The sequence below is a fragment of the Sus scrofa genome, chromosome 1, assembly GCF_000003025.6.
Source record: "Sus scrofa isolate TJ Tabasco breed Duroc chromosome 1, Sscrofa11.1, whole genome shotgun sequence".
NCBI classification, from domain to species: domain Eukaryota; kingdom Metazoa; phylum Chordata; class Mammalia; order Artiodactyla; family Suidae; genus Sus; species Sus scrofa.
In genome coordinates, this window is record NC_010443.5 from 243,100,049 (window position 1) to 243,118,022 (window position 17,974).

At 39.2% G+C, this 17,974-nt stretch overlaps 2 protein-coding genes across 2 annotated transcripts; one reads left to right on the forward strand and one right to left on the reverse strand.

Moving 5' to 3' along the window:
• On the reverse strand, positions 317–6,783 carry MRPL50 (mitochondrial ribosomal protein L50). The gene is made up of 2 exons (XM_003122043.4): positions 6,629–6,783; positions 317–2,831 (listed from the first exon to the last, which is right to left on the reverse strand). The coding sequence occupies exons 1-2, from the start codon at positions 6,718–6,720 to the stop codon at positions 2,444–2,446; spliced, it is 480 nt and encodes a 159-aa protein (XP_003122091.1). The 5' UTR covers positions 6,721–6,783; the 3' UTR covers positions 317–2,443.
• Positions 6,863–17,881, forward strand: ZNF189 (zinc finger protein 189). Its single transcript, XM_005652705.3, is given in 4 exon segments — positions 6,863–7,319; positions 8,050–8,134; positions 15,115–16,005; positions 16,008–17,881. Coding segments are annotated over 4 exon segments (1,836 nt in total). The 5' UTR covers positions 6,863–7,286; the 3' UTR covers positions 16,835–17,881.

The window sequence follows — 17,974 nt, forward strand, 5'->3', positions numbered from 1 at the left end:
AGCACTATTTATTTAAGACCATTCTATTAGGAGTTCCTGTCGTGGCTCAGTGGTTGACAAATCCCACTAGGAACCATGAGGTTGCGGGTTTGATCCCTGGCCTCGCTCAGTGGGTTGAGGATCTGGCATTGCCCTGCTGTGGTGTAGGTTGCAGACGTGGCTTGGATCCCGCATTGCTGTGGCTCTGGCGTAGGCCAGTGGCTACAGCTCCGATTCAACCCCTAGCCTGGGAACCTCCATATGCTGCGGGAGTGGCCTAAGAAATGTCAAAAAGACAAAAAAAAAAAAAAAAAAAAAAAAAGACCATGAACCTCTATTTTATTAGCAGTTTTTAATGCAAGCACACCTGTGTTCAATAGCCCAATAGTGTAAAATTTTTAATACTTTTATGCAGCAACCATTTAGTTTTTAAATAGGTAAACCTATTATGATTACATCACATGTTTTTAGTTATCTCAGAGAACAAGTTAGCAAACCTAATTCAATCTTCTCAGGAAAACTAAAGGTCATTATTCTGATATATTAGGTTCTAAACCAGGGATGTCCTCTAGTTGTTGATGGATGTATAGTTTACCTACTTATAGAATCAGAATCTGCATTTTAGAAGATCCCAAGTGATTCATAAGCACATTAAATTTGGAGAAACACTGTTCCAGGCTGCAAAGGAGTGATTTCTTCGGCCCTAACACTTATGAGCTCTCCAGTTGAAACCAAGTGTTTTTCCACACTGCCTTTACCGTCCTTTACTTCCATCTTGCCCTTTGCACATTTTTCTGAGTCTCCAGATTGGAAGATAAAAGTTGTGAGGGAAATGAGATAATCAAACCTTGTATGTAACATTGAAGTGTTTCCGTGCTGAATCCCTTTCACATAGAATCAGAAGGGACACAATAGCGCTAATGTTTAAGTTCCAGGACTCCAGACACTTTGATACTCCAGATATTTTTGAAGTTCTTCATACCAGAGGTTACTGAAAATCTGATTGTCTGCTGATGACATTTATAGAGCATAACTGTACTGTTATGCTAATACAGTACTAATTTTTCTCATAAACATACCAGAATTTATAAACTCAACTTATTTTTGCCCTCTTCAGAGAAGTCATCCTAGGAAAGAAAATATGCAATTTCCTTTGTTTAAAACCTATCACTTTTCTTTCAGAATTATTAGTAGTCAGGATAAAAACAGAAGAAATTCCTTCTCCTTGAGTCATTACTCTCCAGCCATATCTACATCTGAACAAAAATAATTCCTAATTTAATCACTTTCTCATTTTTGTCATCCAGAACCATCTGGGGTTAACTCGTTATTTGAGTAATTCTCATAAATTAAGTATACCAAAGTCTGCAAAAACTTATCAGTGACAGGCACTCAAGGCCACTTTTTAAGTTACAGAAAAGAAAAACAGCTTGAAACAAACATTATCTCCTTCGAAGAGAAAACCCATTTAGATGTAGAATTTGGTACATGTTACCCAAAAAAAAGGCCACACCACTTAATACTTGGCACACATTCTAACTCTTTCATTTGTAATACTTAAATTAACAAAACGACAAGTCAGAAAAGCAAATTTCACCTTAAATTAAAAACACAATTCAAGAGGGAGTTCCCATCGTGGCTCAGAGCTAACAATACCAACTAGTATCTATGAGGATGCAAGTTCAACCCCCAGCCTCATTCAATGGAAAGGATCTGGTGTTGCCATGAGCTGTGGTGCAGGTCACAGATGAGACTTGGATCTGGCATTGCTATGGCAGTGGCACAGGCCCGTGGTTGCAGCTCCAACTTGACTCCTATCCTGGGAACTTCTATATGCTGTGGGTGTGGCCCTAAAAAGACCAAAAACAAAACAAAACAAAAAAAAACCCACCACACTTCAAGAAATCTATTTTAATTTCAAAAGAGATTAATTCATATTGAATAGTATCATTTTCTACTATATCCACTTGTGCAATAAAGCAAATAGTGAAAGAAACTCTCATAATATACAACACAGATTTTCATGTTTCTTTTATAACTACCCATTTCCTTATTTGTATATGTAATACATATAAAAATACTATCTCAGATTTAAGAGATCTAATACGATTAAAACATTCTTTTGTATCTAATAGTTTATGCCTATGAAGAACAAAGACCACATCTGAACATGCCTTACACTCAAGTTAATTACGGTTGTCTTCCAAAGAAGAATATTTTTGTAAATTATTTCCTTATTCTACAAAAAAACAAAAGTTTCAGCAAATATGAAAAAAGAAAATCCAGTGATATATCAATTCATGATGACAAAAAAAAAGAGACATAACACATTCTTCCACAGAAAAAGTGGGTTTAATGAACAGTTCTGATAGCATTTCAAATGGTAAAGTATCAAAAAGTCTGATAAGCAACCTCCCTCTCAAGGGGAAGAAAATGCTTTCAATGTGTTCCTCTTCTGAACTGTTCAGTAACCCCAAGTGATTTTTAAGTTGTGAGGGAGATTACTGGCAATGAGTTCATCAAATTTAGATCTATCCTGAACAGGCACATTATAGAAATCAAGAACATCTCTGACCCTGCACATCTGGTGAAGCCTGGAGTTAGGCACTGCATGGCGCAAATCATTAGCTAAACGTGCCAAGAAGCTGAACTTCAGATGAACATCTTCCAGGGAGATATCCTGCCAATTGCTAGGTACAGATGAGCCAAAAACTTCTTTGACGTGAGATTCCAAACGACTCTGGAGATCTTCAGGTGGTATGTATGTTCGGCTTTGTATGGGTGGACACACCAGGATAGGTTCTTTCTTTACCTCTTCTACTGTCTCAGCCACCACTGGCTGCTTCTCTTTTCTGGAATGATCACAAACAAATATATGAATCTTTAGTTAACTGTATCAATGAAGTTGACAAGTTGACAACACCAGACTTAATCTTGCCTATCAATCTAAATCAATAAATAATTGCACACTTACTACTTTTCTGGGCACTGTTGAGAAAACAAAGAATAAGACAGGTCCCTGCCCTTGGAAGCTTACAGTTGAACTGAACTGGCACAGAGAGAAAACAAAAGCTAATTTCAAATTTTACATGCTCTAAGAATTCTCAAGAATGCATGAAGAAGGTAAATTGTTCTGTCTGAGATTTCCTGAGCCTCCCAGATCCAAACCCAATCTACCTCTATAATCTCATCTCCCACTAATCTCCTACCTATATACACTCTATGCTCTACCCAAACTAAACTGCATTGTTTCCCACTTTCCTGATGACATGTGTTAGCTCAAGTTTTATCCTATCTGAGATGCCTGTCTTTCATCTCCACTTATAAAAATCTTACTTATCCTCTAAGTCCTAGGACAAAACTGTTCTCTCTCAAACCTTACTTGATTTCCTCACTCAAACCTAAGTGTAAGTTCTTCTGATCTCCCATAGCATTTTATATTGTTCTCAGAGCATGTTGCGACCTGAATCTTAATTTTATTTACATTCTACTTCTCTTACTAGATCAGGATTTCTCACCCCAAATATTATGGACATTTTGAGCCAGATAATTCTTTGTTGTGGGAGGCTCTCCTACTGACTATAGGTTGCTCAGCAGCATCCCTGGCCTCTGCTCACTAAATCCTAGGAGCACTGCTGTCCTCAGTCATAATAACCAAAAATGTATTATCAAATATTCCCCCTGATGGGCAAAACTGTCCCTGGAACACTGCGCCAGATTATAAACTCCTGAATACAGAGATGTTTTGATTTGGGGAATCCTTTAAAACTGCTTGAGTAACTATTATTGAGTATCAGGGCCAATGTGAAGGAATCTGTGACGCATTATTTCAGTGCTTAATATTTGTTCATTAACTAACTCCTGTCTTCTATGGAGCTGGCATCTGATTGGGATTGTCATCTCTACAGAAACTGGAGTACACTAGAAATGAATGGTCCAGCCCCTCGCCTCCCCCCCAAAAAAATTATAATACCATTCCTCTTTGCCTACTCAAAAGACTCTCTCTACATCAATTCTCTTTTTTTTTTTTTTTTTGCTTTCTAGGGCCTCACCAACAACACATGGAGGTTCCCAGGCTTGGGGTTGAATTGGAGCTACAGCTGCCAGCCTGCGCCACATCAGATTCGAACCATGTTTGCAACCTACAACACAGCTCAGGGCAACACCAGATCCTTAACCCACTGAGCGAGGCCAGCAACGGAACCCGTAATTTCATGGTTCCTAATCGGATTCGTTTCTGCTGCACCACGACAACGGAACCTCCTCTGCATCAATTCTTTATCAATTACTCCCTATCTCACTAGAGTATTCCTATGGCACACAATATACTGCAGTATCTCCCATCTTTAAAAACATTCCTCCTAAAATCCATGTTTCGCTCCAGCTTCCTTTACAACAAAACTTCTCAAGAGTTGCCTATATTTAATGGTCTCTACTTCCTCACCTCCCACCTTCTCCTCAAACTACTCCAGTACATCATAATGAAATATTCCTTTCATCTCAGTTATCTCTTATAAAAGCACACCTCATGTTATGCCTTCATAAGACATAAAATATCACAGATATCAAACTGAAGGCCTGCAGCAATACTGCATCAAGCAAGTCTATGAGTGCCATTTTTCCAACAGCATTTGCTTACTTCATGCTCTGTTACGTTTTGCTAGTTCTCAGTGGAGAAGTAACTGCAAATGTAGTGGAAAGAACAAGAGAACCAGAATTAGAAGTAGACCCTAAAAGATGTAACTGAAACGCTGCCATCGCATGATAAAACCTCAACGTTGAGGAGTTGCTTCTTATGGATGAGGAAAAAAAAAAGTTTGAGATGGAATTTGCTCTTGGTAAAGATGCCATGAAGATTGCTGAAAACACAACAAAGGATTTAGAATGCTACATAAACTTAGTTGATAAAAAGGTGCAGAGGAGTTCTGCTATGACACAATGGGGTCAGAGAACTAAGACACAGGTTCAATCTCTGGCCCAGCACAGTGGGTTAAGAACCCAGTGCTGTTGCAGGTGCAGCTTAGTCTTAATTATGGCTTTGATTTGATCCCTGGCCGGGGAACTCCATGTGCAGAGAGGCAGCCAAAAAAAAAAAAAAAAAGGTGCAGAATTTCAGAGAATTGATTGCAATACTGAAAGAAGTGGATAACATGCTATCAAATATCATTTCATGCTACAAAAAATCATTTGTGAAAGAGCCAAGTGATGCAGCTAAATTCTTTGTCTTATTTTAAAGAATTGTCAGACACTTCACCTTTCATCAACCACTGCCTTGAACTATCAACAGCCACCAACATCTAGACAAGACACACCAGCATAAGGCTCACATGATGCGTAGCATTTTTTTTAAGCATTAAAGTATTAAGCTAAGGTATGTATATTGCTTTTTTAGACATAATGCTATTGCACATTTAACACACTACAGATAGTAAGCATAACTTTAAATGCACAGGGAAACCAAAAAATTCCTTTAACATGCTTTGAGATATTCACTTTACCTAACCCTAACCCTTTGTTTGTTGGAAAACAAACCTCAGTAGCTCCAAGGTACACCTTATACTGTTCTAGTTTTCCTCATAATTTACCACTTTCTGAAATTATATTCTACATTTGTTCATTTTTTCCTCCGCCAAAAGACATATTCTATGAGAATAAAGATTTGGTCTGTTTTAACAACCGTATCCCTCACATCTAGACACTGCATATAGCAGACACTCTAGCAAAACTTGGTGAGTAAGTAAATAAAACAAACTTAAAAGGAGATTTGAAAGATAATAATAAACATTAACCAAAAGAGGGGAAGCTAATAAATACATGAGCTGATAACAAAAATCCTTTTACTGAAAGAGTTTATGTCTGAAACTTAAGAGGGCATACATTGTTCCCTGATGTTCCTCTAAGTTTTGATGTCATAACACTTCCTGAGTCAAAAAGATTTATCTTGACAAAATTCCACATGGCGCTGTGGGAAAAGCAGTTTGATGGACGAGTTAAGAGACCTGGGTTCCACATCCACCTGTCATTAAGTTGCTTTCTGACATTTAGCAAAAAAAACTTTCTCTCTGTGGGCCCTCAGTTTCCTCATATGTCAGAGTACTTATGCTCAGAGAAGGGGCTTTGTTTCTGTTGCTGTATTTAGAGAAATGCTGGGCCTGAGCTGGCGACTAGTATCGGTTGAATGAACCAATGAACTAACAAACGAACACAATGAGGAGTTCTGCTTGTGAAGAAATAAACGCCGCAAACGAATTTAGTTCATCAAGCACGTTCATATTCCTGTTCTGAATTGACCGTCGGAAACGAGTCATTCCTTTCCTGAGATCCTACTCCACTAGGTGCCTAGAGCGCATGGTCGGTACTGCTTGCTTAATAAATTAACGGGTGAAATGAAAGGGAAAGGGGAAAGTATTTCGGTTCTAAGATTTGTAAACTGAGGTCAAAGGAAGTGACTGGACCACCACTCGCGGAACCTGGTGCTTGTTTCTCAACTCAGAACCCTAACGCACTTTATCGTCCCTTCCCTAGCAAGACGCAGGAGGAGGTTCCTGTCTTAATAGCATGACGCTCCCTTCCGAATTCTCCTCTTCATCCTTCTCAGTTTCTCTCCTTATTTTCTGTGAGCTTGAACCACCATCACTTTCCGCTTTACCTGAATGGAGACCAAAATTCTCTGCGTGGCGCCCCAGAGACTGCACACGTGAGGCTTCTTCTGGCAAGACCGGAGACCCACCGTGCCGCCATCTTCGAGGAGAACTTCGAAACAAAACACCGCCCCCCGCCGGCAGTGACGCGCCAAGACCAGCCAATCAGGCGTAAGCTTAGTGTCAAGCATTCCCTTTTTCCTCTAAGCCTCACCATGCTCCCTAGCCCTTTGCACTCCGGGAAATGTAGTCCGGTAGCCGTTGCGGCTGAGACTGAACCCGGGCGCTCCCTCTGAGCCTGACGGGAGTTGTAGTTGGGGGGAGTCCCGGGAGGGTTCTGGGTGACGCCTTCTGGTCCGGGCGGGCGGTCATAGAGCTCTTTGGCTGAAAGCAAAAGGAGCAGGCAGCCGGGAGGAGGCTCTAGCGCGGCCTGGAAGGCCTGCGTAACTAGGCAGGGGAGGCATTCGGGGTTAGGGGGCGGCCAAGAAGCGCATCTGACATGCTGCTGGGGTCGTGACCGCTCGGGGACCGAGGCAGGACCTGGCCATATCCAGCCTGGAGGCCTCGCCTTCGTCGGGCCTCATCTTCAGCGGCGGCGTAGGCCTTGCTAGAGGCTCCTTTTCGTGCGGCTACCCCGGATTCCTGCCCTGATTTTCTGTCGGAGAGATGGCCTCCCCGAGCCCCCCGACAGAGCCGAAGGTAGGTCGCCCCTCCGGGTATTCGTGTTCTTTCGCCATTACCCAACTAGGCCACGCCACCGTCGGTCGTGTTCCCCCCCCGCCCCCGCCAGATTGCGGTCTTTAGGGCCAGCTTGGTGCGAGGGAGTACCCCTTTAATGCACCAGGGTGCCGGTCATGACCACACTATCCACTGGCTCCTTTTTTGAGAGCGACTGGATAAATTAGCTAAAGAAAATGAGTAGTGCTCCAAACTAGTGTTCTCATTTATGAGTTCTTTCAGGTGAGGTACCTTTTTTGACCCTCTCCTGTGTCTAATGCACCTGCTGCGATGCCTGGACCCAAGGTAGACGCATGGAGAACTTAACGGAATTGAAGTGAAAAGGGTCTCAAGCCAGTGCTAATAGAGAATTGGAGCGGGGCAATGAGGTGCAGGAAACTTGGGAAGGCCTTGGGTCAGTTTGCTAGAATTATAATATTGGGGAATAATTGATAAGCCAGAAAGCCTTATCCTAGGCCTCCTCACTACAGAAGGCAAAGATGCAGCAATAGAATTCAGTCTGTTCCAGAATTGAGCCCAGTTTGGAACTCTTAGTTATCATGTGCCTCCTAGCCTACCCAGCCCTGATAAGTGATTGCTTCTGCTACTTTCAGTGCTAGAATTGTCCTTGAGACAACAAGAACTGACTACAGAAATCATACTATTTCAGGGGTTGCTGACATTTGAGGATGTGGCTGTGTTTTTTACCCAGGAGGAGTGGGATTATCTGGATCCAGCTCAGAGAAGCCTGTATAAAGATGTCATGATGGAGAATTATGGAAACCTGGTCTCACTGGGTAAGAATCTGCTGTTTCTCTGATTAAAATATATAAGAAACTGTAAGAAATCAGAACACTTGAGCCAGTATCATACCAAACTGCTTTGTTCCAAAGTTCTGATTCAAACCTTTAACCATGAATTATTTCCATGACTCTCATCCTTACCATCCTTGCAGTGACCAAAATACAAGCCTTTCTAGCTTCATATCTTCATAATCTCATTCCCATATTGCTCTGTACTTTCCCTCCTGGTTCATCCTCCCACTGCTTTCCTCCCACCCCTTTTTACTCTGCCTTCTGGAGCCCCTGTTCCTCTTCACACAATGTTCCCTACCCCTCCTGGCCTTAACTGAAACCTGGCATTTTCCCAAGGACACCACTTCTCTGGCAGTGGCTGCTTATTCTCCCACATCCTCGTCCTTTCCCATCCTTTGTCTCAAGGCTGAAAGGGAAAAACTATTGTTCTCTGAGGTTTTCCTTGCTGTTCCCAAAGCATTACTTTTTCCACCTTCAAATACAATTTTTCTCTTTTGATGTCTCAGCTGTCTTGCTCTACCCACTCATTTCTTTTTCACTATCAACTGTCATTTTTTTTTTTTTTTTTTGGTCCCTCACACGTAGATTTTGTCACATTTCAGAATCTTCTCTTTGCTAACCCACACCGTTAATATTGTAGTCATTACTTCAGCCTCATTGTATATTGACTGTATTGTCCTCAGGGACCCTGCTTCCCATTTTTATTCAGTAACTCACATCAAATGATCATACTCAATTTTGTCCTAACACGCAAATCTTATTCTTTGACCAATATCTTAATCTTTTTCAGGCAGTAGATGTTTATTGACTATAACTAAATGGGAGACCAAAGCAGACATGATCTCTGCCCACATGGAGCTTACTGCAACTTCTCATGTTTCTACCTCTCTGACTCCTTTCCTACCACTTATTTATTCTTAATGTTTCCTGTTCCTTGGCTTCTTTTTCCCCCCGCCTCTCAGTTCACTACTGCCCTCACTTCCTTTTCTAATCCAAAGACCTATATATAAAATTAACCAGCATGTTTTATTGCCACCTTGTCATGTTCTAACCATTCTGCAAACTTCAAATCTTGTACTGGTTATAAAATCTGCCTTTTCTTTTCTCCTAGAGTTGATAAACACAGCAAGAGAAATTATTTAATCAGAAGAATCGATGCCCTGTATACTTACATGGCTTTTCTTTCTTCTAGTCTCCACTGGGTTTTTATATCTTAGCAAAGTTTTTATTATTAATTTATTAGCTGATGTCCCTGTTCCTTTTAGTAACTATTCCAAAAACTTAAGTTTTCTTTGGGTCCATCACTCAGTGGTGGACTTCACCTTCTGTTTCACAGAGAAGACAGAGGCCACTAAACATGAACTCTCAACTTTTCCACCTCATGCTCACACTTAAGATCGCTTATCTTCTCACATTATCCAAGAACTTAGCAGTCTCTTTTTTTCCCTTATAGCTTCAGTCTTTGTTCTTTCTCCTCTGGTACCCTTATTCTGATGATAGATATGTTCATGGTTCTTTCAGTTGAAGAAAGAGGGGCAAGAAGACTTCTCCTTTGAGCCACAGTCTCTCTTGCTGCTTCCTGTAACCTACTATTTGTTCACTTCACAGCCAGGTTTTTGTACGAGTAGTTAATGTGTGTTCTCTTCTTTACCTCCCATTATCTCTATGCCCCTTTGCATGCCTCTGCCACTTGCTTTCAGTTGTTTAACAGTGGTCTGTAATAACCCAGTTGTCAAATGCAATAGGCTCTTTATGGACCGTATTTAATCCCCCTTCTCTATAGTTAGTTGAAATTCTTCTATTGCTTTGCATTCTCAGACTTCCTCTCAGCTATATACTCTCCTTGGCAAACCTTTTTTACACCCAGGTCATCAGCTACTGCTACGTGATAATAAGTCCCAAATCTTTATCTCCACTTAAGAGAGACAATATGGAGCCTATCTGCCTAAGTAAAAATCCTGGTTCTACCACTTACTAGCCTTATGGCCGTAGGTATATTACGTAACCTTTCTGTGCCTTTTTCCTTTTTTTTTTTTTTTTTTTTTAATAAAATGGAAATAATAGCACAAACCTTTTAGGGTTATTGTGACCATTAACTTAGTTAATATATGTAAAACATTTAGGACAGTGACTAGTGTGAAATAAGTACAGTGTAAATGTCAATTGCTGTCATTATTGTCTGTTGCACTCAAACTTCTTAGTCGTCTTCTTTTGAAGACCACATAAGTAACTTGCATCTGGCTAATCTCAGATAATCCATTAAGATCTCAGGACCGCCTCTTCAGAATTAATCACTCTTTTCTCTTTGCTACCTTGTGTACACTTCGATTGCTAAATTTATTACAGTGTACTATAATCATTCTTTTTTTTTTTTTTTTTTTGGTCTTTTTTTGCTATTTCTTGGGCTGCTCCCACGGCATATGGAGGTTCCCAGGCTAGGGGTCATCGGAGCTGTAGCCACCGGCCTATGCCAGAGCCACAGCAACTCGGGATCCGAGCCGCATCTGCAACCTACACCACAGCTCACGGCAATGCCGGATCGTCAACCCACTGAGCAAGGGCAGGGACCGAACCCGAAACCTCATGGTTCCTAGTTGGATTCGTTAACCACTGCGCCACGACGGGAACTCCTATAATCATTCTTTATTTCTCTAAACAGACTGATCTTCAAGGGGACAGTAACGATATTTTTTCCAATTAATTTCTCTAGCATTTAGCACAGAGCCTAGCATATATTATATGCTTCTTAAATATTTGGGTGACTGAGTGAATATACTTAATTTAGGACTCAGTGTCTTTAGACATGATTATTGCATTCATCTATAAACTAGCCCTTTGCTTCCAGTCTTTTAATATATTCTCTTTACTGCCACTGAAGTGATTTTGTGTTAGTTTACTTAGAATTTCTGGTGATTCCTGATAGCTTAAAGGATAAAAATCTTAATTTCTTATCCTCTATACTAGGACCTCCCTATATAGCCTCTGCCTAGCTTTCTAGCTTCATCTGTTATTCCCTGCATACCACTTTGATCTCCAGCCATATCAGGTCCTGTTTTTGTGTTTTTTTTTTTCCCATTTGCCATGGTGTCTCTGCATCACTGACAGCTTTATCTATCCATATGGTGTCCTGCTTATAATACCAGGCAAATACCCAGCCTTGCTGTGCCTAGTACTCTACAACGTGAGTACCATTTGGATAAAAGCTTGGCAGTGAGCCCATCTGTAATCTCCTACTTTCAGGCTCTCTTCTTGATTGTAGCTGAAATATAGCATTGCATCAATTATTATTTCCCTCCACAGTCTTTTCATCCTCCTCTATAAACTCTATCTCTTTCCCCTTGATGAGTGCTCAACTATTCTGCTATAGCGTTTTTCTACACTTCATCTTGTTACTCTACTTAATACAACTCACACAGCTTTGTAACATTGCCTCTTCAGTTATAACTATCCTTTCCATGGTGATTTTTCTTTAAAAACTTTAATAACTTTTTGCACATTGATGGTACAGCTGACAGGTTGATCTCGCAGTTCTTGACCTTTTTAGTTCTTTCAGTTGAAATAGACTTCTTCAGTTTTAATGACTTCTCTCCAGACTACTGGAGCCAGAATGAACCTTGACAGAATTGGGAATTGCTGTACGTAAAGACCTTAAATTCATTGTTTCTTTTCTTTGATTATAGTCTCTTTCTATTATTTGTTCAACTACTCATTCATTCAATAAATAATTATAAAGCATTGTGCTAGGCGTGGGAATCCAAGTCCTACGTGTGGGAATCCAAGTCCTGCCCCATTCTGTCATTCTTTTACCTAGAAAACTGGAGAAATGCACTTTGAGTCAACTGTCTACTGTATACTCTGAAAGAGAATGTAAGAGTGACTTAATCTTACCAGATATAGAATATAATATATTGCTAAAGTAAATAAAACAGAGAGGCATTGGCAAGAAAACAAATGATCAAACAGAGAGTCAAATGAGTCTAGGCTTCCACACAGAGCAGCCTAGAAATAACTGGTCATTAGGCCATGGCTTGGTAGCTATAACCACCTTCTGAGGTATCTGTTATGCTTGTAGTTTATGTTCCCATCCTGTGGTCATAGGTAATTCCTCTAGAGTAGACAGTGTTGTTCAAGGGTCAGTTGTAATTAACTAGTTTTCTGCATCCTTCCTATTGAAATTTAGATTCAGTAGTATTTAATTGGTTCATAGGATTTTGGTCGAATACAGTTAGGTTCATAAATTGGTTTAGAAAGAAATAAAATCCTTATAATGTTGAATTCATTAGCAATTTGGTTGACTCTATCTAAACCTATCTCTGTCCAGAAAAATGTTATGGATTATTTTTATAGGTCTTGCATTTTTTGTTAGATATATTCCTAGGTTTTCTGGGTTTTATTATCATGAAGAGCATATTTTTTTTTATAATATTTACCAACTGATTATTCTTAGTATTGAGAATCAGTATTTGGAGTTCCTCCTGTGGTACAGTATTTTAAGACTCTGACTACAGAGGCATGGGTTAATCACCAGCCCAGTGTGATAGGTTAAAGGATCCAGCATTGCTGCAGCTGTGGCTTGAATTCAGTCCCTGGCCTAGGAACTTCCATATGCTGCAGGTGTGGCCATCAAAAAAAGAAAAATGCAAAAAAAAAAAAAAAAAAGAAGAACCAGTGTTTGTTTTGTATTAGTCCTGCTGTCACTATTGTATTTCATTTAATGCTTTTTTTAATCATTTATTTATATATATATTTTTTTCTACTGTACAGCATGGTGACCCAGTTACATATACATGTATACATCCTTTTTTCTCACATTAAGTGTTCCATCATAAGTGACTAGATGGAGTTCCCAGTGCTACACAGCAGGATCCCATTGCTAATCCATCCTGAAGGCTACATTCTCATTTAATTCTTTTAGGAATTTAGATAGGCATTCATAGCATCTGCAAATAATGTAATTTTGTCTTATTCTTCTGAGTAAAACCCTACAACAGTATGCACTGGGTAAACATTATCAAGAGACTGTACCTTCTCACAAGGAATTTACAATCCAATGAAAGAAACAAACAGTTACAAGTACAGTGTAATAATAGCTATAATGCAGTCATGGACAAGGGCTGGTGATCAAAAACAGAACACTTAAATCTGTCTAGTGGACTTAGTGAAGGCTTTGTAGAGGAACTATTGTTTTGCATTGAATCTTAAAGAGAAACCAAGAGTTTTTCAAATAAGCAGTGTTGGTGGACATTTAATAAATGAGAAATGGAAAGAATGTCATAAAAGACTAAAACACAATCCGTTCACCCACTTGAAGTGTGAAAGCATGGGTAGGTGGGTGAGTTGAAGCTTAAGAGACCTCAGGAAGTGCTGAGTATCATAGTGTAAAGAGATTTGATTTGATTTTAGAGATGGTGGAGTGCTAGTGAATCTACAGGTGGTGACATGATTAGAACTTTACGAAAAAGCTTCCAGAGATCAAATAGATGAAATAGATGCAACCAAAAAACCAGATCTAAGGATGGCTTTTGCAGTAATCCAGGGAAAAAGAGGAAGAATAAAATACTAGAGAATAGAATAATTGATTTTGGTGATTGATTGATGGTAAGAAAAAGAAATCTAGGATGATTTCTGACTTTGGGACTTTAAAAAGTGATGGATGGTGATACCTCTTAAGGGAAGATAATTAGAGGTAGAGACAGACATGGAACAAATGACGATGGTCATGTTAATTGTGAGCCCTTTTTGAGACAACTAAGTGGCAATGTTCAGAGACTGTGCGTAGAGCAAATAAGTATGTAAACCTGGATAGCAACAACTTTAAAGAGTTGACAAAGGAAGAGAAATATATGAGGAAAGTGTATTAGAAAAGGCTAAAGAAGTAGGGAGGGAACTGGAACATAATGCGTAGAAAACAAAATAGGGTCAGATGCTTCTGAGCGAAATAAGGACAATTATGTTGTCTTTCTTCCAACACATGCAAAATCATCATTTCTCAGATGTCATACAGATTCTCACTTAGAACTAGATGGCTCAAACTTGGGTCTTATTACATCTTTAGAGCAGTGATAATCATGTATACTTGATACTTGTGGTAAATGAAGTTATAAGCTACCATAGACTGCTCTTTTTCTTAGTTCCTTCCATTAGCTCTGACCATGTTCCCTTTTTTTTTTTTTCCTGTCTTTCTATATCATAGAGTCCATGTCACTTCAACCCAGTTTTTTTTAAAACCATTTGTTCCTTTATACAGGAGCTGCTTTATTTAATATCATTTTATCATATTCTTTCCCCATTTTTAATTGTCATCCATTCCATTTGGCTGGGGGCTTCTTGCCTTATCTGTAAATCCTGACTCATTATACAATACCTGGAATGCTTTTGATCACAATAAATTAACTCTTATTAATGGATGAATTGTTGTTTCCCATGGTTTTTGTCTTTTATCCTTTTCATCATCATTTTATGTGTTCTTTTCTGTCAGTTATTTGGTCTATTCACATTTCAATAATGCCACCTCATCTAAAATTTTCCTGAGCCTACTGTTTTCTTCCCATGTTATCCTTTCTTCCTAGATAGATTGTTTCATATCACCACTATTTGTTTTATTTCTTAGTATGCCCATCTTACTTGCATAATTCATTGTTGATTTTTCAGCCCTTCCTCTCAACTCTCCTTTCTCCAACTGATGCATTCTGTGCCTTGTAAACATTCTTTTCATACCCTTTCTCCAATAAAAACATTTCATTTCATCAGATAACTAATACTAAATAATGTTTATAAAGCTTGTACTGTTTGTCAAGCAGTTCTAAATACTTTATGTATATGAACTAATTTAATCATCACAAGAATGCTAGAATGTAGTAAAGTACATTTTATGGACATAGTAGATTAATTTATCTTATGAAAGTTTCCTCTTGCTGGCAAAGAGCTTGCCTGATGTTTCTGTTTTCCATTTATTATTCCAGATGTTTTGAACAGAGATAAGGATGAAGCACCAACTGTGAAACAAGAAATTGAGGAAATTGAGGAAGAAGTGGAACCTCAGAGTGTAATAGTTACAAGAATCAAAAGTGAAATTGACCAGGATCCTATAGGTAGAGAGACCTTTGAACTTGTTGGTAGGTTAGATAAACAGAGAGGAATCTTCTTGTGGGAAATACCAAGGGAGTCTTTGACCCAGGAACAGAGAATGTTCAGAGGAAACACTAACATTATCCGTAAGAGACCAAACTCAGAAGAGAAATGCCATAAATGTGAAGAATGTGGAAAGGGTTTTGTCCGCAAGGCTCACTTCATTCAACATCAAAGGGTCCATACTGGAGAGAAACCTTTTCAATGTAATGAATGTGGGAAAAGTTTTAGTCGAAGTTCATTTGTTATTGAACATCAGAGAATTCACACTGGGGAAAGGCCCTATGAGTGTAATTACTGTGGAAAAACCTTTAGTGTGAGCTCAACCCTTATTAGACATCAGAGAATCCACACTGGAGAGAGACCCTATCAATGTAATCAGTGTAAACAGAGTTTCAGCCAGAGAAGGAGCCTTGTTAAACATCAAAGGATTCACACAGGTGAGAAACCCCATAAATGCAGTGACTGTGGGAAAGCCTTCAGTTGGAAGTCACATCTGATTGAACATCAGAGAACTCACACTGGTGAGAAACCCTATCACTGTACCAAATGTAAGAAAAGCTTTAGTCGAAATTCATTACTTGTTGAACATCAGAGAATTCACACAGGGGAAAGACCCCATAAGTGTGGTGAATGTGGGAAAGCCTTTAGATTAAGTACATACCTTATCCAACACCAAAAAATCCACACTGGTGAGAAGCCTTTTCTTTGTATTGAATGTGGAAAAGCTTCAGTCGGAGCTCATTCCTTATTGAACATCAGAGGATCCATACAGGTGAAAGACCTTATCAGTGCAAAGAGTGTGGGAAAAGCTTCAGTCAACTTTGCAACCTTACTCGTCATCAGAGAATTCACACGGGGGACAAACCACATAAATGTGAGGAATGTGGAAAAGCCTTTAGTAGAAGCTCAGGTCTTATTCAGCATCAGAGAATCCACACCAGAGAAAAGACTTATTCATACAATGAACCTAACGAAAGTTTTGATCCAAATTGCAGTCTTGTTATACAGCAGGAAGTCTACCCTAAGGAAAAATCTTATAAATGTGATGAATGTGGGAAAACTTTTAGTGTCAGTGCTCATCTTGTACAGCATCAGAGAATCCACACTGGTGAAAAGCCCTACCTATGTACTGTATGTGGGAAAAGCTTCAGTCGGAGTTCATTTCTTATTGAACACCAGAGAATCCACACTGGTGAGAGACCCTATCTGTGCAGACAGTGTGGCAAAAGTTTTAGTCAGCTTTGTAATCTTATTCGACATCAGGGTGTTCACACAGGTAATAAACCCCATAAATGTGATGAATGTGGGAAGGCCTTTAGCCGGAACTCAGGCCTTATTCAGCATCAGAGAATACACACAGGAGAAAAACCTTATAAGTGTGAGAAGTGCGACAAAAGTTTTAGTCAACAGCGCAGCCTTGTCAACCATCAGAAGATCCATGCCGAGGTGAAAATCCAAGAAACCCATGAATGTGATGCTTGTGGCGAAGCCTTCAATTGCCGAATATCTCTTATTCAGCATCAAAAATTGCACACTACATGGATGCAGTAAATGTAGAAAGATACTTAAGTTCAGTTTGACTTGAGACTGGCTACCCAAGTGCAGTTTCACTATGGCTCAGTGTCGAGTCAGATTTAGTGATAAAGCAGATTCTATTTGGCCTCAGGCACATGGTTTCTGAAGATTCTCTGAATAACAGGCAGCTGCCCACAGGTAGTTGAAGACTTCCATTACTCTTTATTTTGATAAATCATAGAGAAAGACTCAGTAATTTAAGCATCTTTCTTTAGTAAATCTTTCAGCAGAGAGAAACCCAGGTTCAGAGCACTTAGTTATAATTAATAAAAGGAGAAGAACAAAGTTGCGTTGCTGCAGGGGAGCTGGAAGCAGCTGATGTTAGAAAACTAGAATAATAATTCAGAGACCTCTGTCACCATGATAATATAGTGGTTTTTTTCAGTTCCACAATGTTTGGCTATGCATGGCCAAAGTTCAGTAATTAAGCATATGATTACGGAGGAAACAAAGCCCCCATTTTTCTTTTTAAACTGGCATCCAAAGTTTTTGTCATTGTTTAAGCCAGTTGTTTGGCATGTGGGTTAAAGGCAGTTTCAATGCCATGTGGTTCTCAGATCCCTGAAATTAATGGACCATTAATTTTACATGTAAAGTAAATATAAAATGTAATTAACAAACCTAACAAAGGTGTTACCAAGGAACCTTTGGGAGTGCCTTTTTTTGTTGTTTTCAAGATGGGCCCAAAAAGGTGGAGAAAGACACTATTCTTTTTGTGACCTCCCATATGTGAAAGAAATTTGTAGTCCTAGACAGATAATTTTATTCCTGCACTATTAGTAAGTAGCATGTGAAGGTGTAAATATTTTGATTACCAGGGGTTGGAAATAAAAAGACCTGGAGTCTAAGCTAGGAAACTGACATATTTTGGTATTGCTTTGGTTTTTATGGTAACTAGACTTTGCATGCAATTTTAAAATCCTTATTTCTGGTTCTAGGGCTTCCCTTAGTTAATGGTTATTATAAACCTGTCAATTCATTTGTTCTAATCATTAAAACTGTTTTGTTTTTTGCTTTGTGTAAGAGTTCTTTGTTATTCTGGTGTAAAATGTATCCTGTCAAATATATTGCTGCATTTAAAACTTAGAATCAAGAACTTAAAAGGAATTGCTCTCA